This window comes from Magnolia sinica, chromosome 4, assembly GCF_029962835.1.
Source record: "Magnolia sinica isolate HGM2019 chromosome 4, MsV1, whole genome shotgun sequence".
Classification (NCBI taxonomy): domain Eukaryota; kingdom Viridiplantae; phylum Streptophyta; class Magnoliopsida; order Magnoliales; family Magnoliaceae; genus Magnolia; species Magnolia sinica.
Window position 1 is genome coordinate 110,599,826 of NC_080576.1, and position 25,772 is coordinate 110,625,597.

At 41.0% G+C, this 25,772-nt stretch overlaps 1 protein-coding gene across 1 annotated transcript; it reads right to left on the minus strand.

Moving 5' to 3' along the window:
• LOC131244283 (uncharacterized) lies at positions 1 to 6,843 on the minus strand. Its single transcript, XM_058243917.1, has 6 exons — positions 6,623 to 6,843; positions 3,904 to 5,430; positions 3,586 to 3,748; positions 2,668 to 3,025; positions 2,174 to 2,259; positions 1 to 162 (listed from the first exon to the last, which is right to left on the minus strand). Exons 1-6 carry the CDS (start codon positions 6,841 to 6,843, stop codon positions 1 to 3), a joined length of 2,517 nt encoding a protein of 838 aa, XP_058099900.1.
• Between the last annotated feature and the right edge of the window lie 18,929 nt (positions 6,844 to 25,772).

Genomic DNA, 25,772 nt, shown 5'->3' on the forward strand with positions numbered 1-25,772 from the left:
TCAGCAAGTAGTGTCGAACGGATGCTTCAATAGGGAGGATAAAATTCTCTTTTCATCAAAACCTATCACAGTAACAGCTGTGACGACTTCATCTTTGAGTAACTTGACCAGAGAACTATCTTTCAATGATGTTGCTGCTACAACAGTCTCTTTGATTAACTCCTGCAATTCTTTCTTTGAACTTTGTGTCTAGGGAGTTGTTCTTTAATGTTGCTCCTACTACAACAATCTTTTCAATTGTCTCCTTTATTCACGATCTGCATTCACGATCTGCATAACCCAAGCTTTTGAATGGTAATCTTTCCTGCAAAATTAATTGAAATTAGTATCTCAATTTCGATTGTCTCCTTTATTCATGATCTGCATAACCCAAGCTTTTGAATAGTAATCTTTCCTGCCAAATTAATTGAAATTAGTATCTCAAGGTATCGTAATTTTCCAATTTAATTTCATAAAGTATATATTGAAAACTTTTTAGAATGATTGTAATATTTTCAATATGATAATGATTTAGTTGTCTCCTCTTTGTGCTTATCATCATGCTCTACATTGCATTTGTTGCATTATTTACTCATCATATCGTGTTTTTGGATATGTCATTTCTGGCTCTAAAGGTTCAACCGTTAAGTCTTTTCTACTTTGTGCTCTTTGGAATTTCTTCATAAGCTGACTAAGAGTATATTTTTCTTAGACTTTTGCTGATTCAGAAAAATATATAAGACTTCTCTTAATTCCATTTAATAACTTTCCAGAGGATATAAAAGTTATTGATAATGATTCCATCTCTTTTAACAAACATGTATTGCTTGTCTCCATCAGGTCCAGTATTCGGAGACTTGCAATTGACAAACATATATCCCTTGTCTTCATCAGGTCCAGTACTCGGAGGCTTGCAATATCATTACTAGAACAGTAAGAAGTTATGACATCGGACTATATATATAACTGGGCCTTGATATAGAAGCAATTTTTGAACGTTCACACTGGATCATGCTTCATACTACCCGGTTATAATTATCTAGCTCATGCTTCTTATAGTTGGATGCATGGATGTGATCATCAATATTACTTAGCATACGATTATTGCTCAGTAGATTATACCATATGGATTCCTCCCCCTACGTATAAGAAATTATCAGAAAGACCAAGGCATAGATTACTTTGAAGAAATAGATCATGTCTCCTTTTCACTTTAACTTTGTATAAGGATATCTCCAGAAGATAATATTTATGAAATAAAGTCTGCTGATACTCTTGAAAGATGGATAACATTTTCTGCTTCTTTAACGAACTTGAAGAATATATCTGAATCTTTAGATCATCCAAAAGAGAATGATAATTCTTCACTAGTTTATTCTCCACTGCCTTTGAGAATTTTGTGAGATAATATTTCTTTATCATTAAGAAGGTAAAAGACAAAATGACCTCGCAGCTCTTATCAGCAGAATAAATGTATTGTAATTGAAGACTAGTAATTGATCTTGAAGATTTGAACTTTTTAATAGAGAACTGCCAATATTTGAAGGCATTTGTTGTTGCTGTAAATTGAACCTAATTCAAGGGAAATGCATTTTTGTATTTTGTTTAATCAATGTTTGAGATTTTCATCAGGCAATTGCACATTTCAGTATATCTTAAGTGAAATATATATCTGCAACATTTTGATGCACATGTTTTTTTTTTTTTTTTTTAAAACTGAGAATATGATTAATCAACAAAATTTACAGCCCTTCGAGTGGGTCCTTACAAAAAGGGAGAGGACCACACCTATCATGTAACACACACAAATAGAAAAGAAGACCCAAAGAGGGTCCCACAAGGACCAAGGCCGAGAACACTGCTATGATTTCCTATTTTTTTGAAGGAAAAGGGAACCAAGTCAGTTAGACGATCTAAGCGAACCAATTCCTATCCTATCGAGGAAGATCATACCACAGACGAGAAGAGGAAGGGACGAAGAATGAAGATAGATCCTAGACTGTTGAAGACGACTCCCTTCTCGAGCCATGCCATCTGCCGGACCGTTACCTTCTCTGAGGGTGTGAGTGAAAGAAAAATTTCCCATCCGGCATAGACGATTGATTATAGACAGCCAAGGTTTCCACTTCCAAGGAATATTTGACTGAGTTGAGAGAGCAAGAAATAATAATTTTGATTCAGTTTCGACAATTACCCTGTCCAATCCTTTTTCCAAACAGAGCGTCATCCCGTCATGAATAGCGCGGAGTTTCGCCATGTTATTTGAACCAACCCCGTAGGCTGCAGTGACCGAAAATAAAAGTATCTTCATCATTCCTGCAGATGCCTCCCCCGCCTGAGGGGCCAAGATTACCGAGCACCGATCCATCCACATTTAATTTGACCCAACCTGGAGTTGGCTAACTCCATTTCACGAGAATAGAGGAGGGACGTCGATGGTTGTTCACCGAAGACATCGGTCTTAAGCCGCGAGGCTAACCAATGCTATCCATTAAATCCGCTCCCAAAGCCAGGTTCACCCACCATCTTACACGGGCCACATATTTTGAGATTATCATGGAAAATTGTCATAGACTGTGCCATTTCTGGAGCTCCAAATCTCCCATAGAATGAGGCTTGACAGCAGATTTCTGACAGATTTAGGAGCTGCATCTGGCGCTGATGCATTCCACTAATGGTTTAGCTTACCTACAATTGAGCTGTGGAGAAGAGGAGGGACACCACACAGTTGATTGAAAGAAGCCAAAAGAGCTTGAGCATGGCGACTAAAAAGAAAGAGATGAGAGATGGATTCCAGTTGAGGGGAGGGATTCAAATCTTCAAGATAACATCTACATTTGGAGGCAATGGCCACGCCTATGGCTTGGACGTAGCTGTCAACAAGTATCGCATTTTGAAGAGTTCTCCATAAGAAAATGGAGATCTTTGGGGGGAGATGGCCGAGCCATATCCAAGAAGGCCAAATCAGGGGTAGGCCTGGAGGTCTCAGCAATTTCTTAGCTGATTGAACAGAGAAGTTACCAGTAACTTCGAGCGGCCAGAAGCACTGAGGAGGATCATCCGAGATTGCAAACCCGCCATTGAAAATATCATTAATTATTGATTAAGGCAGAAGGGAGAACACCCGTGCTGGAGGGAGGGGGTCAGAACGACTAAAAACATCTTTCAGTTGCAGATCTTGAAGTTCAGGAGGAATTGGACCTTTTGGAGGGGGCCCCTACCCAGCCAATTGTGAGACCAAAAGTTAAGTTTGCCGTTACCAATCAACCACTGAACCGACTCAGAGAGCATGGGAAGAAAGGACCTAACATGCTTCCAAAGCGGGGATGGGATAGGAGAGGAGGTTGTTGGCGCATTGGAATGAATATCCCTGCTATATTTGCTTCGCATTAACTGAACCCAAGGACCATGAGGATCTCCATGCTTGACTATCCAGGCTAGCTTCAGATGATGCGCATCCATGACATCTTTTAAGCACTTAATACCCAATCTGCCTTCCTCTGTAGGTCTTGTAATCTTTTTCTGTGCTAGCCAATGGTGTTTCCTGCTCCCATCGGCCTAACCTCAGAAGAAATTTGAAAAACTTCTTTCAATCTTATCAATTACCGGGTGAGAGGTGTGCATTGCTGATAGGATGTGGATGAGAATACTGCTCAAAACATGACAAACAAGTGTGACTCTGCCTGCTTGAGAAATCAGTCTACCAGCCCACCCAGAAGTCTTCCTGTCAACCTTGTCCACCAAAAACTGAAACGCCAAAGCTTTGATTCTGCCCAAGTGAAGAAGCGCCCCCAAATAGATGATATCATCCCTGGCTTTCTGAAACCCGAGAATACGCTCGATAGATCTGGTTCTAGCTGGAGATTGATCATTATAACAAATTATCTGCTCTTTTAGAGGCTAATTTTTTGGCCTATCACTGACTGGAATAGAGCTAGAGAGTTGTTGAGATGCAGGAGGGAATCCCTTCTACCGTTAGTGAATAGAAGAATATCATCGACGAAGAGCAAATGAGAGGAGACGGGACAACCCCTGTGCCTAGAAAACTGCTGAAATCCGCCACTTGCAATCATAAGCTTTAGATTTGCTGAGAAGGATTCCATCACAATGAGAAAAAGGGCGGGGGAGAGTGGGTCCCCTTGCCTCAATCCCTTGTTGGATTTGAAGAAGCCTGCCGGTTCCCCGTTGATAAGGATAGAGAACCAATTGTTCCCCCAACAACTCTCCATGAGCTGAACCCATCTTTGGTTGAAACTGAATTTGAGGAGAACTTGTTTAAGATAATCCCAATTCACCCTGTTGTAGGCTTTCTCGAGGTTGAGTTTGAGAATGAGATTGCCTCCCCGAACTTTTCTATTTATATCCCGAATCATCTCATGGGCTAGAGCGATATGCTCTACAATCGATCTCCCTTGAATAAACACTCCTTGTTCCTGCGAAATCATCTTAGGTAAAAGCAAACCTAATCTGTTAGCTAAAAGCTTAGCAAATTTTTTTTTATAAATAACGTTACACAGGCTTATAGGACGAAAATTCGAAAAGGAAGTCACTGAAGGGGTCTTGGGGATAAGGCAGATAAGATTTGAAGTGAAAGATCTTGGGAGAGCGGACCCCTCTAAGAGGGCCCTCACCGCTTTGAGAATGTCGCTTCTAACAATGTCCCAATATGAAGCATAGAAGGCGGCCGAGAAGCCATTGGGACCTGCAGCCCCATCTCTAGGCATAGAGAGTGCCGCCGCTTTAACCTCCTCTATCGAAGGAGGGGATAATAAAGAGGCATTATCTATGTGGTTGATAACCCGGGGAATAGCTTGAATGAAATTAGCGTTGAAGGAGGTGGATTCAGCCTGAAAAATATCCTCAAAAAACCTGACCACTTCAGCTTTAATATCCTGGCTAGAAGAGACCGTTTCCCCAGCCGCATTCTTAATCGAGGTAATGGAAGCCCTTCTGACTCTTTCATTTGCCAACGAGTGAAAAAATTTGGTGTTTCTGTCTCCTTCAAGAAGCCAAGAGTTCCTGGATTTTTGTTTCCAGAAGACCTGCATGAGGTGAAGATGGCTGAGGTTTTGTTTAGCATCAATGTACCGGTGGGACAGATCTTTAGAAGGGTCAGATTGCTTACTGCAGTCGAGCCTGTCGAGCTCCTCTTCAACTTTTTGGATGAGGAAGAAAAAATTGCTGAAAGTTTCCTTGTTCAACACTTTTAACAGCTGTTTTGTTTTTTTCAACTTGAGCTGGATATCGATCATCGACTGAGGGGAGCATTCTCCCGACCAAGCCTTCTGATTAAGCTGACTGAAAGAGTCATGCAGTGTCCACATTCTGAGGAATTTGAAAGGCCCGGCCTTTGGGGGATCTTGGGAAGGGAAGACGAGGCGCAACGACGCATGGTCACAGTTGAGTCTAGGAAGATGCTCGATGTGAAACCGAGGAAAAGCAGTCACCCAGCTGGAGTTTAGAAGCACTCTGTCCAGCCTGGCCTAAACACGAGCATTCCCTTCTCGGTTGTTGCACCAAGTAAATGGATTGCCCACGAATCCTGCGTCAATGAGGCCAGAATTATGGATCATCTCAACAAATTCCGACATGCTAGAAGCATCGTTTGTGCAACTCCCTCTTCTTTCTATTAACTTTGTCACTAAAGTCACCTGCAATGGCCCATGTCCCCTGGGCCACTCTGCTAAGAACTTCAATCTCATTCCATAGCAATTGCCTTTGAATTTTGCAGCACCTAGCATACACTACCGAGAGAGAGATCGTCTCACTCCCGGTAGCAGGGGCGAAGGATAAAGTCAGTATCTGATTTAAAACCATGGTCGTCGAAGCATTCATCTGATTCTTAAAGAAAATCCAGATTTTCCCCCCTAATCACCATTTGAGACTAAGCAATGAAAGCCCAACTTTAGGCCTAGCGCTACCCTTTTACCGTAAAAAAGCATGGGTTCCAATACCGCCAAAAGACAGGGATTATGTTGCTTTACCATTCGTTTGAGGAGTTTTACTATAAGTGCATTACCGACTCCATGCGCATTCCATATTATTGTGCTATCCATCCATGACACATCCTGAATTTACTGCCCGACGCTTCAGTTTTTGTAAGCGGCTGTACCATTCACTTGAAGATTGCATTCTATCTAACGGTCTGCTACACTATTTTCTGGTTTGTCTGTTCGCTGGAGGAGGATGTTGAACTCGAGTAGGTGACTGGGGGGCATTGTTCTTAGTCGACAATCAGACAACAGAGGAATCAACGTCAACCTGATGGGAGGAGATGGTTTGCACTTTTTCACAGAATAAGGATAGGTCAACCATAATTTCACCCAATTTGTTTTCCGGGACGCCAATTCTAGTTCACCATTCCCACCATCCTGACAAATCTGCTAGAGATCCTGTTGCTGAACTGCTGATCAACTTGAAGTGGCGTACTACCTTCCGAGCGAGCTTTGTTACGTCTCAAAAAACATCTGGAGAAGGAGGGCAAGATTCCTGGGATCATTTGAATGGGCCGTGGAGAGGAGCATGAGTCTGCTGTAGAGGGGTCCATCTGAGAAACTGAAGGAGAAAGGTTGAAGAAGGCAACTAGGTTTTGGTTGCAAATGGAGGGAGCGGGCTGGAAGAAGGGTGGATTTGTTTGGGAGACTTGGGAGATGGAACAAGGATTAGGGAAGGCAGAGGAAGAGTGTGAGTAATATCAGCTTCATTGCAGGGGGATTCCAATAGCAGGGTAGGCTGATAATCAGATAATGGGAGAAATTCAGAGAGGGGCTGATCCGCGTTGATGGCCGACTCGGTGTTGTGCCTGTGAGAAATAGATTGTCCACCACTTCTATTCCCAGCCCTTAAGACATCTCTATCAGGCATGTTAATTCTCTAAGATGTAGAATTGGAGCTCAGATCTGGGAGACAATTTTCCCTACCACAATTTTGAATCTTTTCTTGGGTCATATCCTGAGAATGATGTTGGTTTTTGGATATCATAGAAGAAAGCCTTGCATCATTGGGATCAATATTCCTGTCCCAGAATTCCTCAGGATAAATGATATCCAGGTGGTTGGCCGTTGGGATTATGCTCAGTTGAGGCTGAGCATAAGGCTGCATTCTATCCAACAGATCGGCCTCACCTAGAAAGACTAAAGAGTGGTTAGCAGGTAGATCAATCTGACGATTCTCCTGACACATAGCTTGAGCATCTGTTCTGTCCATCTCAGAAGCAGCCTCAGTTAAACCGAAATGTAAAGCTTGTTCCTGGTCCTGTTGTCCTCCCCAAGAATTGTAAATGATAATAGGCCCCACCCCTATTGCAACCTGTTTGATTAACTTAACATTCTCGGCTGAGAAGATAGTTTCCTTTGGTATGCCACTTCCGCAAGCACCTGATATGACTCTGTCTCCAGTCAGAACAACTTCGCAAGATCCAGAAACTTGCAAGACGCCAACGGCTGGGGCTACTTCTTTATCTGCGTCCGAGTATGCTTGGACACCTTTACTCAAATGAGTAATATTACAGACCCCTGGATGGTTGCCCAATATTCCGTTGTTAATGTTTACAACACTTGTAGGGACATTTCCACAAACATCTGATGGGAGCCCTGAGCTACCATGAAACCTTTTGATAACCCACTGCTTGGTGCTTTCCTTTGTTGTTTGTTGGGGAAAAGAGGGAGAACCACACTTGAATAGAGGCTCCATCTCTGCAATAATGGGATACTCCTTTCCCAATACGCTTAGCCTCAGTACCTGGTTGAAAGAAATACCCGGACGTGGGATAACTTTTATCCTGGCAAACGCCTGAAAGTACCCAAACCTAGAGTTGGAATTGATTTGAATGATTTTACCGAAAAAACTCACCAGATCTAGGAGGACAGATTCGATCCAGGCATGAGCAGGGATACCGAACAATTGGATCTAAACACCTTCAATCCCTATAACCTCCTCTGGAGACCATTTTTCTATGAATTGAAGCCCCATTTCCGTTTGTAATACATCATTTTTCTTGAAAGCGTCAATCTCAGCTTCAGATTTGAATTGAATCAGAAATTTTGTATCAGATATTCTTACGATTTCCACTTCCAAAAACTTCAGATTTGGGTTCTTCAATGGAGTAATTAGACGATCAATGCGAACTTCCCAATCTTTTGCAGTCCCCATCATGGCGAAACTCAGTCGGCGAAACCGATTTTCCACTGCTCTAGAATCAGCAACGGTAGTGACCCTTGAGCCCTCTTCCGGTGAGGTTTTTGCATCCGGTTTAGGTCTGGTAGCTGCCTCCAGATATGGATGAGCTATTTGCAATTTACTGCTGTGGATTTCAGGGCAAGATGATGGAGGCATTGCGACTCTGTTATCCGATTTCCTTTTCGCCTAAGTGACATGGGCCACCCTCCCATCGATTCTTTTGCCATGAAGACAGTGGATGGCATTAATCATATCCTGTTCATAGTAGAAATGGATGAAGGCGTATCCTCGGGGACGATTCAGCTATTTATTCCATGACAAGAAGACATCTTGTATTTTCCCAAATCGGCCAAAAATGCAGAGAAGATCTTCTTCTGTAGTATCAAAGGTTAGGTTTGCTGCAAAGAGGGAGAAAAGAGATTTAGAAGGAAGAGATTTTCGGGGGGCAACTCTCTCCCATGGATCCTCCTAGTCGCGGTCTCGATGCACACGTAGTTTATGCTCTTGAGCAATGAAACTAACATACTTTTGACTGACCATACTTTGACTGGACAAGACTTGATTGAACTGAACGTAACTGGACTTAACTTAACTAGACTTGACTTGACATGACATGAATGGACTTGACACTTTCACACAATTTAGGCTCTTGAGTAGTGGAGCAATCACATAGTTTAAGCTCTTGAGTAGTGGAGCAATCACACAGTTTTTTAGACTCATAAGTAGTTGGAGTCGCGTCTTACACGAATGGTCTCTATAACTCTCATGAGTTCGCTGGACTTATCATGGCCGGGGAGTTCACAAACCGCGATCCATCAAATGGGCCTAGTGAAGCTACCAGGTCCGTGAACTCGATGGAATTTAAGCACAGGGTTGGTTGTAGTAACTCTCTAAAGTTCATGGGGTGCGTAAAGCTACCATAGGTACCAAATCCAAGTCCGCCAATCCATCAATGAGGGGGTAATTTTATTTTAAAGACTTTGTCCTCATGATTTACTACTGAAATCAAGCCAGAAATTTGGGGCACTTATGCTATTTCTTACTTTTTCTTTGTTTGCAAGGTTGGACCCATTCATAGGAGGATATTTTCATCATTCCCCGTGATGCTGTTAGAATTTCTATAGGCGACATTGGTCTCATGCGTGACTGGCCGTTGTGGACTTTTTAGCCTTTTAGGGCTTTTAGTCATTAGCTCCATCCACTGCCCGCATGGGTATGCATGTGATGGCCTATACGGGCTTTTTAAGGCCACTGGCTTCTCACTGCTGCCCGAATAATATATAAGTCTTATGTGTAGTTGTCCGTATAGGGCTTAGCTTGGCTGCCTTGATAAACCGCTATCACTAACATGATGGTTGATTGTATAGACTTTACTGAAAATAACAAATCGATGATTGATATATCACCATTGCTGATGATATTACAATATTTTTATGATTAGGATGGTGTATCAGCTTGGCGACAATAACAATTTCGATAAATTTCGATAATGGAATAATTTCTTGCATCAGCGATATGGCAATGTCAAGATAGCTACTATTCATCTGCTTGATATGCTTGAAAGTATGCCTTTCATTCATGTATGGCATCGGCATTCTGAGACTTTGGCATTTTGAGACTTTGGCCTCATTGGCATTCTGAGACTTTGACATCCTTGATATTCTGCTTATCTTGCCCCCTTTTGATTTGGAAGTATTATATTAATAATCTTATAAATCAAAATTGTGATTACCTTCAAGGATGACATATTTTGATGTATTGGCACTGACAGGTGTATTAATGAAAATTTGCCCCTATGGTGAATATATTTGTCTTGCTTCTTCTCGACTACTCTTCTATAGAGTGAATATTTTCAATCGGGATCATATGTCATTACTTTCTCTCTTATTCCATATATCTTCTTCATGACAATTTTACTATCGTCGATCATCTTCTATAGAATACATCTTTTCTTCTTTGCTTCATTTTCTTTGAATGCTTTAGCCATGGCAGTTTGATTTTCTCTGCAACTAACAATTAATTCATCATAAGAAGTATATCGTCTTTTTCAACTACATATTTCCCGTAGTTCTTGAATTATCCGAACTCTTTCTTTACTTTCTTAATTGTAGAATCACTTATGTTCTCTTTATCGAAGTTTCTTCATTCATTTTGATGATTCTTTGTTTTTCTTTATTTCTTTAGCAATATCCGTTACTGCTCTCTTAAGATTTTGAAATAGCCGATTCATATGAGAGTTGAGCAACTTTACATCGATTCTTTCTAAATTACAAACTTTCATAATCAAATCTTAGAAGATCTGTATATTTGGATCAATAAGTCCTAATGCAATGTTTAGGTTTATGTATTCTATACGTAACTTAACTTGTTCTTCTACTCTGGCAAGTTGCGAACACGATGCCCCTAAGGTTCTCCATTGAATGATGAATTCATTAATTGATTCATCTTCTCATTGGTGAGCAAAAGCTAATTCAGTCGAACTGACTTCTCATTTGAAGGCTTTCTTTAGGGTTCACTGTTGTTCACGGCAGCCACTGTTGGAAAATTAGGGACTTCTTTAATAACACACTCATCTGGTGAAGGTTAATTAACATTTGCTGGCAATTTTTTTTTATTTACGCTTCGAATGTACTAATATCGAAGGAGAAAGTGAAAACTGCATTGCTGATGCCGTCGAGGAGGATAAACTGAGTGAGTGAGGTAAAACTGTGCCTTGTAGTATTGCACATGATCGGCCCATTAACCATACTTGACAGGATGGATGGTACTCCTTGTAAAAGAATATTGAACCCTTCATTTTTTCGGATGTCACTATCATCTATCCATCATTGTTTTACTGTGCTACTGGTGAAATAAAAATTATTTCGGACATGGCCTAACATTTCCTATCCTTAATCGCAACTAATTTAACCTTCTCTAGTACTTTCTGGTGGAAATCCGTTAGGTCTGAAGTAGACAACCACGTTAGTCGGGAGAAAAGTCATTGTGGTTGTATGTCGACAAAATACATGTTATTTAGAACAGAGTATCAATTATTTTAATTAAACAAAATTGAACTTTATTTTAGAGATGAAGGGGAGGATGTTCCCATTAAGAGTCGTCATTTTGGCGTCTATACAATGCCAAAAAGTAATAAATGTCCTCTAAATATTTTTCAAGTTATCATTGAATAATAAGATAATTCCCCAGCAGAGTCGTCATTTTGTTTCGACAAGAAACAAATGCATTTAATTTAGAAAATTATTAAATAATAACAAAAAAAGAATGAGAGAACAATTATCACAAAGTATTCTATTTATTCTAAGTTCATTTACATCCTCACATTTCCCTTGATTCTGAAAATAGGGTACAATGAATCAACATAATGAATAAGAGAAAGAGTAATTTAATGGCAATTTTAGCAACATTTCGATGCTTTTGATGTTCATCACAAAGGCAGATGGGTTGTGCGGACTTAAAACCCTTGATTTGGTTGTGCGATAGGCATTGATTATTCTTCCACTCATCCTTTCAGTCGTATGCACGGACTTTTCTTTCTCATGGGGTTCTCTCTCTGTGCTCTACATTTCCTATACTTTCTCTTTATGAATCCGGTATCTGGTACACGTTATCAAGGAAGGGATATTTTGGGCAAGCATACAAGTGCACAATCTAGGAGAATCTGGAAACTTTATGACCTTGAGTTATGCGGGTGCACAATTGAGGAAACAACAGAGGCTTCTTAGACTTGGGTTGTGCCATATTTCCTGTTGTGCGGATTCTCCATAATGCTTCATTTTTCTTTCTCCTCTGGGAGCTTCTTGAGACTCTCCAACTTCTGTCCACCCCAAAATGAAGATGGGAGAGGGGTATTTATAGAATTCCTACAGGTGTTTCATCAGGTGGAGCACCATGTGGAGCGCACAACAGAGTGCATTCAGTAGAGTGCACAATGCTCCTTCAGAAGGTGGCACACAAGCCTCTCCTTAAAAAGTGGCGCAAAGACATTATTCAGACAAGGGCACACAAAGTCTCCTTCAAAAGTGGCGCATAGACCTTCTTTAGACAAGGGCGCACAAGACCTCCAAAAGTGGTGCAGAGACCTTATCTTTAGACAAGGGGCGCACAAAGCCTCTCCTTAAGACAGAAGGCCACTCAAAGTGGTGCACAAAGCCTCTCCTTAAGATAGAAGGCCACTCAAAGTGGCGCACAAAGCCACTCCTTAAGATAGAAGGCCACTCAAAGTGGCGCACATCAGAGATTTCTCAAGACAAAGGCCATACAAAGTTGTGCACATCCTATCTTCAAGAGGAGGGGCGCACAACCTGAGTGCTCTAGGTGCACATTAGCCTTCCCAACTTCTGTCCTCCCCAAATGAAGAGAGGGGAGAGGTATTTATAGACCTCTCATATGTGTGGGAGGTATCTGCGCATAACAGGGTTCTCAGGAGGGAGCATGGAGTGCACAACCTCCCCCTTAAATAGTGGCACACAACTGGATTTCCAAAGGACGGCGCGCAACCGGATTTCCAGGGAGGAGCGCACAACACTCCTTACATAGTGGTGCACATCCATTTCTTCCTTCAAGCATGCACCACACTCTCCCTTGAATAGTGGCGCACATCCCTTTCTCCCTTCAGACACACACCACACTCTACCTTAAATAGTGGGTAGCACACAACTCTCCCTTCAAAGTGGGTAGCGCACAGCACCTCCTCATAGATGGAGGACGCATAACCTATCTCTAGATTGGGGACACACAACCCATCTCTAGGTTGGAAGGCGCACAACAGAGATGGAGACTGATGCATTCACTAGGATTCATGCAGGAAGCTCTCAACTCTGGGCGCACATCCAAAGGTACATAACAGGAAGCTCTCAACTCGTGCAATAGCGAGAGCAATTTGGGGACTTGTCCTGTACAATGGAATTTCTCTACTAATGCAAATGGACGCGCAATGAGACTTCCAGAGAAAGAAAGATAGAATATTTTTGTGCCTCAACAAGGTCTCATTTAATTATGTTTTTATGATTTGTTTAAGGTTATTTAAAGATGTTAAATTCATTATTTTCAGTAGCTACCAATAAAATTTCTTAGAGACATTTTATTTCTCTCGTGGATTCGAGAATTTTCTCTTGTGGATTCAAGAGTGCCTTGTATATTTAAGGTGTTTATCGATTGAGAAAGATGGTGATCGACCTCATCACGTCCTTCCTAGCATCAGTTGGTATCAATGCGAGGCTTTTCCTCATATTGATGGCTTCTAACGACGATTCAAGTAAGTCTTGCAATGCGCATTAGAAGCCTTGCTGGAGTTGGTGATGGAAGAACGGGAGTGGGAACGGGAGTTTGAACGGGAGTTTCAGTGGGAGAAGGTTCCACCTCGGAAATCTCGGAGTTTGCAATCTAAGTTCTCCCTCTTCACAGCGAATCTCACCTTCGACACCTCAGTCGAAGATCTGCATCGAATCTTTGGTCGTTTTGGAAAGCTAGCTGATGTATTCCTCCCATGGAATCGAAACCTAAATCGATCCCGTGGATACGCTTTCATTCGATTCTGCTATTAATAGGACGCTTTCAATGCCATTCAATGTATGCATGAAAGAAGGATTGATGGTCGGGTGGTTCACATTGCTTGGGCAAAAAGACAATCAGGTATGCAGGACACTATGCAGTCCCCTTCTCGCATCCAATATCAGGCGAAAATGGCCACCCCGATTCGAACTTCAGCGAACGCGGTATTAGGGTCAACGCAATGACTAATCCCTACGATGGCAGGGTGTTCTGTAGATACAACCATTGTAGACCCTAAAGCTGTGGAGAATCGGATGCGTCTGCTATCTCTCGCCATGGTGGGGATTGCATCAGATCCAGATGTCCGGATAGTACAGCTTTTAGATGCAATGAGGGCTTCGAGCATCAAATCGAAGCGGTGGAGATTGTGAGGATCTTTGTCATGAAATTCCTGATAACATTCAAATCTAAAGTGGATATGGAGGCTTTCAGAAGTAAAGCGAAACTGCACTTGGAGATGGGACTCCAATCAGTTGAGATGTGGACTCCGGAAGAGGTATTGGGAAGTGATGGAGTCTGGATTAGGCTATTCGACATCCCTGCTCAGGCCTGGATCGAATCGATCATCTTGGATGTGGCCAACTATTTTGGTAAAATCACTCAGATAGACTCCAACTCAAGATTTGGTTACTTTTAGGCGTTTGCTCGAATCAAGGTGATTCCCCGACCGGGTGCGAGCTTTAATCAAGTCTTGAGATTGATGGTATCGGGGAAGAGTTATCCCATTATCACTGAACTGGAACCATTATTCAAGTACAGATGCTCTCCCTCCATCATACAGTCAACTAACGAGAGCACGAAGGAACAGGTCATTAGAAGATTTCATCCTGCTTCAGGCAACGAGACTGATGTTTGTGGAAAGGCAACAACAGGGGTAGCAGATGGAAAATCAGATGACCATATACCTGTTTGTCAAAATGCCAATATGGAGGACAGGAGTAGTGTCGGTCTTCAACGCCCCTCAGATGCTTGTCGGAAGGACAGTATGTCGATTAGGGACCATGGAGAGGTTCAACACCTGCAAGCTATTTGTGGAACTACAGCTGAAAGATCAGAGGTGCTGCTGCAGATTGGTCCACCTGATCCTATCCCCCTGGCAGCCAGAGTATTCGATAGACACTCTTTGACCAACAATTCAAATGAGGATCGCCATCCTTAGGAAGGAAGTCAAGGCTGTCTACAACCTATGAGAGCAGTGCTAAACTCAAGTCAGATAATTAACCAGGGAGAAGCTGAACTGTTGAGTGGAATGTAGCAACTTCAATTAGAGGACAACCAAAGGGGAGGCAATAGTAGAGACAGCCCCTTAACTGTTCGACAGAATGTTACAAGGGCAGGAATAAAAGACATAGAGACAACCTTTGGTGGGAAGTCACCTGCTAATGATTCACATGGCCTAACCAGCAACAACAACATACCATTTATGGATCCCCAAACCTTGGACATGCAGCCAAGGTTCAGATCACCAGCACGGATAAAATCTCAGCGACAAAGGGCAGGGGAGCAACAGCTTGCGACAGGTATGCAGGACACTTATCAATATCAATCAGGCGAAAACTAGGAATCAAGAAATCAGAAGCACGGCACCACAGATGTCCCCTCTACTCAGCAAACAGATCACTTGACCTGGGATGAAAGGGAATACAACCAACCATTGCACCAATGCCCACGTGAGGAGATCCTGGACATCCAACACCAGACCAATGGGATCCCAAATCCACCCACTACACCTCTTTAATAGACACGACCATTGCCTAACATACAAATAGCCTGGGAAGGGTGGCTTTCAGGACTTAAGCAAATGTTTAGAGAAACTCCAGCTTCAAAAGAAAGACTCAAAGACACACCAGCAACGCTACCTGTCAGGATCTCGACAATCAATTCCCCTACTACAGGGACCACCAATGCAGCAAACCAACCCAACCTTCCACCACGCTTAAACAACAGGGGATCACAACTCACCAGTGTGGCAACTCTGATGCCTTCACTAGCGGGATTCAGTGAACGAGATCATTAGGTCACCACAGCTGAAACAGTAGATGAAGCAGAAATTAAGCAACAACCAGGAAGGACGCTAGACCCAGGAAGGACGCTGGACCCATTTTATCTAACAGATCAACACCCTTCACATCAGCAAAACATGGGCAAAAGGTCAGCTCAGGAGGCAATCAATTTATGGGTGGACATAGGAGGCGAAACCATACCTTCTGACACTGTTCACTCCCCAAGTATAGGGTTGTGATGTAGTAATAAACTCGGTGAGACCGAGGTCGAATCCCAAGTGATAAAAACCTGTACGTAATCTGAAACTAAATAGAACTAGAACTAGAATGAGATGAAATCTAAATCGAGTGTAAATTGAGGAATAATGATGAAATAATTATCTAAAACTTAAAGAATTCAAGGAAAGGACACTAGGAATTCAGAGGATCCACTTGTAGAGATCAGGGATATCTTATGCTTGCTTCAAGGACTTAAAGTCCATCTTCATCCAGTTGAAGAGTGTAACCATGAAAATCAAACTGAACTTTCTTTGATATAGTTTTCAAGAGATGAAAGGTATATGAATTAGAATGGATTTCATCACCAAACCATGCCCAGGAGACAAAGTAAACAATAGAATTAAACTAATTACCAACCAATCAACAATGTATGAAGGTTAGGAAGGGTACTGTCATCCGACCATGCCCAGGAGACGATGGTGAACAACAGGGCTTCCTGACATCATAAACATAAAAAGGAAAAGCATGCTCAAAGCTATTGCAGACCCATTGTAATTTTAGTCACAACAGACCATTAAAAACTAAAAATATACCCATAATTAAACCAAAATCAAAATCAACATCAGTTTAATCTAAACAAAAGGCACAAGCAAAAAGTCTCCCATCACACTACAAGCTTCACCTCTTAGCCCTAGCTAAGAGGTTTATCCTAGAATAGACATGATTAGGCTAAAAACTCTCCAAAAACATAAGAAAACAGAAAATAGAAATTGCTCTCTATCTCTCTCCTGATGTCCCAGCCGTGGATTCCCCCTTTCCACATCTCCGAGCCTTCCCTTTATAAAGTGATGAAGGTCGGTTTGGAATAGGAAGAACCGACCTTACTCCACACTTCCGTTTGTAGCAGAACCGGATTGCGAATACTTGTTATGTACAGTAAAAACGCATCGACAACTACATTTAATCTGAGATCAAGAGAAGAGATCACCCATTCTAGTAATTCTGCCTTCATAAGAAGGGTGAAAACCCCCTTATCCGGCTTTTGCACGGTCTGGATCATTGGACCGATCCTCTCTATGGACGTGTAATAGCCTGAAAAATTTGAGCAAATTTCGGACGCGCTGTATGTGCGTAATCCATACGCAGGGGAGCTACGTTGAAGCTTAGTAGGGCCCATGAAAGATGTCAACAGAGAAATCCGACCCGTCCATTGAATTCCTCTCGGAATTTAAGTCGGGAAGCAGTGTTTTTTCTCGAGTTTAGTGCCGCCCATCGAATCAAATATTTCCACCGTCTATCCTGCGTTTGATTGCTCTCTTCCTGTGTTCGCGTGCATTGATATAGATAGTCACCATGGATATGGTCGACGCCTCCCCTTGAATGTATTGGACGACTTGGATCATCGAATCTGATGATAAAGATGGCCTGCTACATTTGTTGGTGCGTACGCTAGCGGAAACAGAGTTCCATTTCTATTTTTGAACGTTGACCAATCTTTTCTCAGTCTGGTGCACTGCGAACGTGCACACCCCATATGCACGTTCGTAATGGTGTAGGGCCCATAGTGATGTACATGGTAAATACACTCGGTCCATCCATTTTTTCAAATTATTTAAAGGGTTGAGACTTGAATTGAAGCATATCCAGGTACCAGGTGGGCCCCAGATTGATAATTCATGGGCTGATCTAACCATTGGACCACTTACACAGGGATCTGAAGGCTGAAATTTTACGCGTACGGTTAATTTATGGTTCTCCATCCATGTATGAAGTTTCGAGCTGAACGGATGGTGGAAACTTTGTGATCTTGCATTTTGGACATCTTTCAGGCCATTTGAGCTTCAGTTTTTTGATTTTCTCGGATCTCTGGCGTGTAAATCTGTCAATCTTGGTCCCCTGGGGTCCGTCCCTTACCTTGGTGCATTCTAAGCGTTAAATCCATGCTTTTAGCATCCCGATCCAGTCCAAGCTCGTATTTACACCTTGTAACACAAATACGGTTAAATTGGGCTATTAAATGGTACCATGTTTATAAATTCAGGCAATAACTGGGTCTAATATGCAATATTTGACCCTCAACACAACCCCCAACCAACATCTTACTAGTCCCGAGCAAAGTATGCGAAAAGTAAGTTGAGACTTATAGGAAAATTTCTGTAAACTCAAGTAATTTATGAAAAACAATCTAGATCCTAGAATTCTAAGATTCATGAATGTTGGACATTATTTTCTTCTGGCCTCAAGTGCACGGTAAACTTCATAGTCAAGTTCAAAGTATTAATCCATCAATCAGAAAAATTCTAAACATTGAGTTCCATGAGTGTATAGTGTAATCTCGGCTTACCATCATTAAGAGATCCAATCGTCATGTTTCGCGATAAATTGACGATCAAAAGAGCATTCAGGAAAACCTAAACCAGAACTTGCCTTACAGTTCTTCTTTTCATTCTTCCAGCTTTTGACTTCTTTTTTTTTTTTAAAAAAATTTAATTTTAAAGTAGCGCCGAAGGAAATCAGATCTTCACCTATAGGGAGCAAACCTATGGTGAAAACCAGTAGCCCAGCCTGTTTCGAATGTCAACCTTATAAAATCAAATCTTCACCTATAGGGAGCAAACCTATGGTGAAGATTATTCGACCAACCCTTTCAATTCTTCTTTATCAACTGATGGTAAAATTTTTCAGGCTGGTTCCTTTCATGCCTAGTGATTACCAAGTTAATCCTTCAATATTGAACTGAAACCTTAATATGTAAGCAAGATGTGATATATGAAATCATGACTTAATCAATGTTTACAACTTCTAATCATGGATTAATAATTCAAACTTAACTATGAAATCTAACAAATAACTGAATCCAATAGTCATAAATTACCAACATCACGTATCTTGAAATTCTAAGTACCCTGGATGGCCGTCAAAATCACTTCGAATTTACAAGAAATTCTAGAAAATTTTAAAAAATTTCACAATTTTTGCGCAAGACCAAGAAAACACTGATTAGGTAACCTAATCTGCCACCCCCAACCTAAAATCTACATTGTCCTCAATGTAAAAGATATAAGCATGCAGTGCACATGGGACATCAAAAGTAAATGAGAAGTGATGGGAAGATAGTACCTAGATAACGAATCGAGAGAGACTTTCCAAGAGATCGCAGCATGAAAGTAGATCAGCATGAGAGTGAAAAGACGAAAACAAACTATCCTAAAACAATGCAGGAAGCAAACTAACCTAATGGCATAAAACCATCTATCCTAGAACAGCATAAAGTAAACTACCCTAGTCCTATGGAAGTAGTAAATTCTAATCGTCAATTGTGAAAGCACAAAAAATCTACTCAATCTGCATCCAGTTTCTTCTGTTGGCCAATATCTTGGTAAATTTCTCAGAAGGTTTTTCAATAAGATCATCCAAAAGCCCTTTTTGCAGTAGGCTTGGATGTCCTGAAGAGTGAATGTCCAGAGAAATTGAGGGACTTCAGCATAAAGTTTTCTTTTAATCGTCTGAAGTGTCCAAAGTATATACGATTCACCTGTGGCAGATAAAATTTTGAAGTTAGTACACCATGATGAATCAGGGACTACAAGTAGATGAAATTCAGAAAAAATTATAGTAGGTGGTGTAGTCTCAACATAGGCTGAAGTTTCACTCTCTAGTTCAATTTTCAGCTCTTCCTCCTTTAATGGTAAACATTCAGGATCTAGGGGAGGAGGTACTTTAGAATAAGGGTTCTCTCGGTCTGTGACAACTATCGAGGTATTGTCTTGTGAGGCATCTACTATTTCTTATATCATGGGATCGTTTGAATCTACAAAGTGTGCCAAGCAATCATCCAAAGAGTCGAAACATTCAATTGAAAGGAGTTCATTCATCCTATCGAGATCTGTGATGATATGTCCAATAACTCCTTTATCTTCTTCGAGAGTAGAAATGAGTATACTCTCTTGTTTGTTTTCAAGGTGAGATGAAATCACCACTGGGTATGTCTCTTCTTGACCTAAATGGGCATATTCTAAATCAGAGGGTAAAGGTTTTAGGTCAAGCTTCGGTGGCTTGAGGTTAAACGATAGAAGCACGACATTAGTTTGGTGTAATTCTTCAAATTGTGGCTCTATTGGTTAACTTCAAGTACCGGTGCAGTATTAAGCAAGACACACCTCTCCCTAATCATGTCATCATCCAAGTCATGGGAGTGTGTCGGGCACGTCTCTAGAGGGTCAGAGGATAAGGTCAGAGACATTCTATCCTCTACGAAAGAATCAATCATGTTAATGTCGTGAAAATCGTCATCATCCTTTGAGTTTCTGCCGTTATTGAAAAAGATATTTGACTCCAATGTCATATTCCAGAAGGACATAGTCATGACACTATTCCTGCAATTGATAATTGCGTTTGAAGTGGCAAGGAATGGGCGACCAAGAACGACGGGAATTTAAGTGCTCATGTTATTGATGGGTTCGGTGTCCAGGATGATAAAATCTACAGGGTAGTAAAATCTATCGACCTAAACTAACACGTCGTCAGTTATCCCTCTTGGTACATGAACAGAGCGATCAGCAAGTTGTAGTGTGGTTAGAGTGGATTTTAATTCACCCAAACCTAACTGTTTGTATACCGAGTAGGGAATCAGATTGACGCTCACTCCTAAGTCAAGAAGTACGTGATCAATTCGATAGTCCTCGATTACACATGATATGGTTGGGTTACCAAGATCTTTGAATTTCTATGTCACGTCTTACTTCAGGATGACACTCACTTTCTTAGTCAAGAAGATCTTCTTTTGAATACTCTGCTGTCATTTGGTCGTGCATAGGTCTTTCAGGAATTTGACATATAAAGGTATTTTTTTTACGGCATCAAGTAGAGGAATGTTGACTTTCACTTGTTTCAACACCTCTAGAATATCCTGAGAGTTAGAAAGAGGGTTTGGTGCAACCAACCGTTGGAAAAATGGAGCAACTGGCTTCTCTAGAAGTTCCGGTTCTAATTTTTGTGGGGCATCACTATATCCATCATTGTTGTCCTCTTCTGATTCTTGAAGCTTTTCAGGCCTAAATGGAAGGGTTTTATCAATAATCTTCCCACTCTTAAGAGTGGTGATGGATTTAGTGTGCTCTGTCTGATTTGAAGAGCTTGGATTACCAACTTCATATTGCAGCTTTGGATTGGGAAGAGGTTGAGTTGGGAGGCTCCCCTTATTCCCAATCGTATTTTCAGCCTTAAGTCCTTGTAATGTTTTGTTAAGGTCTTGCAAGGTTTGTAGCATACCCTGATTGAATAGATCTTGCTTTTCAAAATGTTTTAAAATCGGATCCTCTTGAGGTTTCTCTTGTTGTTGTTGTGAAGTTTGATTAAAGAAACCTTGAGGGGTGGTAGTTTGTCCATTCCTCCAACTAAAATTTGGATGATTTTTCCAACCAGGATTGTATGTATTAGAGGTAGGTCTATTGAAAGGTCTTTGATAGTTATTTACGGCATTGACTTGTTCATTCAACACTTCTCGAAAGGCAGGTATTATAGGATAATTTTCAGTTGTGTGAATGTTGCCATCATAGTTGCCACAAATAATTTCATTAACCTTATCCTTCTTTCCTTCCATGGCCTCGAATTTTCTTATGAGATTACTCACTTTATAATTGAGATCATCTTCTTCTTTCAAGAGACACAATCCACCTTTCTCCTTAGATTGAGTTGGCCTAGACGTGGTGTTCGAATTTGGGTAATAGTCCCATGATTGTATTTTTTCAGCAAGGCTATTGAGGTAATCCCATACCTCATCGACACTTTATTCATGAATTCTCCATTACACATTGTCTCGATCAATTGGCACATGGAAGATATCAATCCATCATAGAAAAAGTTTGCAATGCGCCACGTTTCAAAGCCGTGTTGTGGCATGAATTGACAAGATCCTTGAACCTTTCCCAACATTGGAAGAATGTTTCATTCTCCTTTTGGGCGAAGTTCATGATTGCTTTTCTAAGGGTAATCATTTTATTATATGGAAAAAATTTCTTTATGAATTCCTTCTGCATATCATTCCATGTGCCAATAGATCTAGGACGCAGTGAATGTAACCACGTCTTAGCCTTCTCATTCAAGGAAAGGGGAAAGAGTTTTAGCCTGACTGTATCCTCAGATACATTAGGAAAGTATAAAGTGGTTATGATCTCATCGAACTCTTTCAAATGTAAGTATGGACTTTCTGATTCAAGCCCATGGAATTTATGAAGGAGTTGGATAACCCCTAGCTTGATGTTCATATGTCTTGTATTTTCAGAAAAAATCATGCATGAGGGCATCTGGTTGTAAATAATCTTGTAAAGTACGAGGCGGGGGTGCTTGGTGCACCTCATTCTTATCCTGAATGTCATCCATCCTAGGTGGAGGGAGTTGATTTGCGGCCATTACTTCAACTAACTCTGGGGATCTTGAGCGGTGTCTAATCCTACGATGGACAGTCAGCCCCTTAACTAATCTCCTTCGGTCAAGAAACATCAAGTATTATCACGAACTTACTTGGGCATAAAACACTCGTAGCCCCCAATTTAGATCCTAAACCTAGACCTAAGAGGAAGAATAGAAAGGAATTCTAGAAATAAAGAGGAAAGATGGAAAGAAGTTACCGAATTCGAAGTCCTAAGTCAAGATCCTGCAAACCAAAACAAACAAGATTAGTTTCTAAAATAGAAAGTCTAAAGTTAGAAAGTTCCTACAATTGGAATAGAAAATTAGTTTCTAAAAAGGAAAGTTCCCTAAATCTAGAAGCTAAGTTAGTTTCTAAAAAGAAGACCTAGGATTAGAAAGTTTCTAAAATAGAAAATCTAAACCTAAAATTAAAAAGTTTCTGAAAATAAACTAATTCTTAAAAAGGAAAGTTCAAAAAATAAAATAAAGGAAAGATGAGTCAGTTTTTAAAATTAGAAAGAATTTCTAAAAAGGGAAATAACTAACCTAGTTTCTAAAAACAAAAGAGGAAAGTTTCTAAAAATAAACTAGTTCCTAAAAATAGAAAAATACGAGAATTAGAAAATTTTTAAAAGGAGAAAATAAAACCTAAAATTAGAGAGTTTCAGAAAATTAGAAAAATCCTAATCTTAAACTAATCCTAAAATTAGTCAATTTCAGAAAATGTAACCGTCAATCCCCGGCAACGGTGCCAAAAACTTGTTCACTCCCCAAGTATAGGGTTGTGATGTAGTAATAAACTCGGTGAGACTGAGGTCGAATCCCAAGGGACTGAAACCTATACGTAATCTGAAACTAAATAGAACTAGAACTAGAATGAGATGAAATCTAAATCGAGTGTAAATTGAGGAATAATGATGAAATAATTATCTAAAACTTAAAGAATTCAGGGAAAGGACACTAGGGATTCAGAGGATCCACTTGTAGAGATTAGGGATATCTTATGCTTGCTTCAAGGACTTAAAGTCCATCTTCATCCAGTTGAAGAGTATAACCATGAGAATCAAACTGAACTTTCTTTGATATAGTTTTCAAGAGATGAAAGGTATATGAATTAGAATGGATTCCATCACCAAACCATGCCTAGGAGACAAAGTAAACAACAGAATTAAACTAAGTACTAACCAATCAACAATGTATGAAGGTTAGGAAGGGTACTGTCATCCGACCATGCCCAGGAGACGATGGTGAACAACAGGGCTTTTTGACGTCATAAACATAAAAAGGAAAAGAACATGCTTAAAGCTATTGTAGACTCATTGTAATTTTAATCACAACAGACCATTAAAAACTAAAAACATTCCCTTAATTAAACCAAAATCAAAATCAACATCAGTTCAATCTAAATAAAAGACACAAGCAAAAAGTCTCCCATCATACTACAAGCTTCACCTCTTAGCCCTATCTAAGAGGTTTAACTTAGAATAGACATGATTAGGCTAAAAACTCTCCAAAAACATAAGAAAATAGAAAATAGAAACTGCTCTCTATCTCTCTCCTGACGTCCCAACCATGGATTCCCCCTTTCCACGTCTCTGAGCCTTCCCTTTATAGAGTGATGGAGGTCGGTTTGGAATAGGAAGAACCGACCTTGTTCCGCACTTCCATTTGCAGCAAAACTGGACTGCAAATACTTGTTATGTGCAGCAAAAATGCACCGACAACTGCATTTAATCTGAGATCAAGAGAAGAGATCACCCATTCTAGTAATTCTGCCTTCATAAGAAGGGTGAAAACCCCCTTCTCCGGCTTTTGGACGGTCTGGATCATTGGACCGATCCTCTCTATGGACGTGTAACAGCCCGAAAAATCCGAGCAAATTCCGGACGCGCTGTATGTGCGTAATCCATACGCAGGGGAGCTGCGTTGAAGCTTGGTAACGCCCATGAAAGATGTCAACAGAGAAATCTGACCCATCCATTGAATTCCTCTCGAAATTTAAGTCGGGAAGCAGTGTTTTTTCTCAAGTTTAGTACGGCCCATCGAATCAAATATTTCCACTGTCTATCTTGCGTTTGATCGCTCTCTTCCTGTGTTCACGTGCATTCATACAGATAGTGACCATGGATATGGTCGACGCCTCCACTTGAATGCATTGGACGGTTTGGATCATCGAATCTGATGATGAAGGTGGCCCGCTACATTTGTTGGTGCGAATGCTGGTGGAAACAGAGTTTTGTTTCTATTTTTGAACATTGACCGATCTTTTCTCGGTCTGGTGCACTGCGAACGTGCACACCCCATATGCACGTTCGTACTGGTGTAGGGCCCATAGTGATGTACATGGTAAATCCACTCGGTCCATCCATTTTTTTCAGATTATTTAAAGGGTTGAGACTTGAATTGAAGCATATCCAGGTAGCAGGTGGGCCCCATATTGACAATTCATGGGCTGATCTGACCATTGGACCACTTACACAGGGATCTGAAGGCTGAAATTTTACGTGTATGGTTAATTTATGGTCCTCCATCCATGTATGAAGTTTCGAGCTGAACCGATGGTGGAAACTTTGTGATCTTGCATTCTGGACGTCTTTTAGGCCACTTGAGCTTCAGTTTCTCAATTTTCTTGGATCTCTAGCGTGTAAATCCATCAATCTTGGTCCCTTGGGGTCCGTCTCTTACCTTGGTGCATTCTAAGCGTTAAATCCATGCTTTTAGCATCCTGATCCAGTCTAAGCTCGTATTTACACCTTGCAACACAAATACGGTTAAATTGGGCTATTAAATGGTACCATGTTCATAAATCCAGGCAATAATTGGGTCTAATATGCAATATTTGACCCTCAACAGACACAGGTAATTCAGATTCTATAGACAGCTCCCACGAAGAAGATGCAATCAAAATCAAGGGGGGAAATGTACAGAAAAACCTACAGAAAAAGAATTTTAGCAAGCGAAAAAGTCAGAGACTAAAGAGCGCGCAGCGACGGGCCGGGCAAAAAGGATGGGTTTCAGATGATTAGTATTCTATCTTGAAATATTTGGGGGTAGGTAATGCGCAGACTACCTGATTTCTAAAACGTCTCACCAGGAAACACAACATTGGAAACTTACTCTTACAGGAACCTATGATCAGAGAATTGAAGCGTCCAATTGTGGCCGCCAAGCTGGGATTCGACAATCAAATATCTGAACAAGCGGTGGACAACAAAATCTGGGTTCTGGGTAAGAGGAACATTCAAATCCAAACAATCCGGGTAGCTAGGCAATGCATTACTCTCAGGGTTTCTGAGGAAAGTCTCACTCACCCTCTATTCATTATGGCTGTGTATGCTAGTTGCTTCAAAGATCTTCGAATGGCTTTGTGGGATGAGCTTCGAAACACTTCACACTCCATTGCAGGCCTATGAGTAGTCTGTGGAGACT

Bases quoted from the DNA above. Each gene is read 5' to 3' on its own strand.
- LOC131244283 (XM_058243917.1), bottom strand. From the start codon at position 6,843: ATGCCTGATAGAGATGTCTTAAGGGCTGGGAATAGAAGTGGTGGACAA. The intron at 2,260-2,667 runs GTAAGCTAAACC...CGGTCACTGCAG, and splicing joins TCTCCACAGCTCAATTGTAG to CCTACGGGGTTGGTTCAAAT. The intron at 163-2,173 runs GTAATTGTCGAA...AAAGAATTGCAG, and splicing joins TGGAAAAAGGATTGGACAGG to GAGTTAATCAAAGAGACTGT.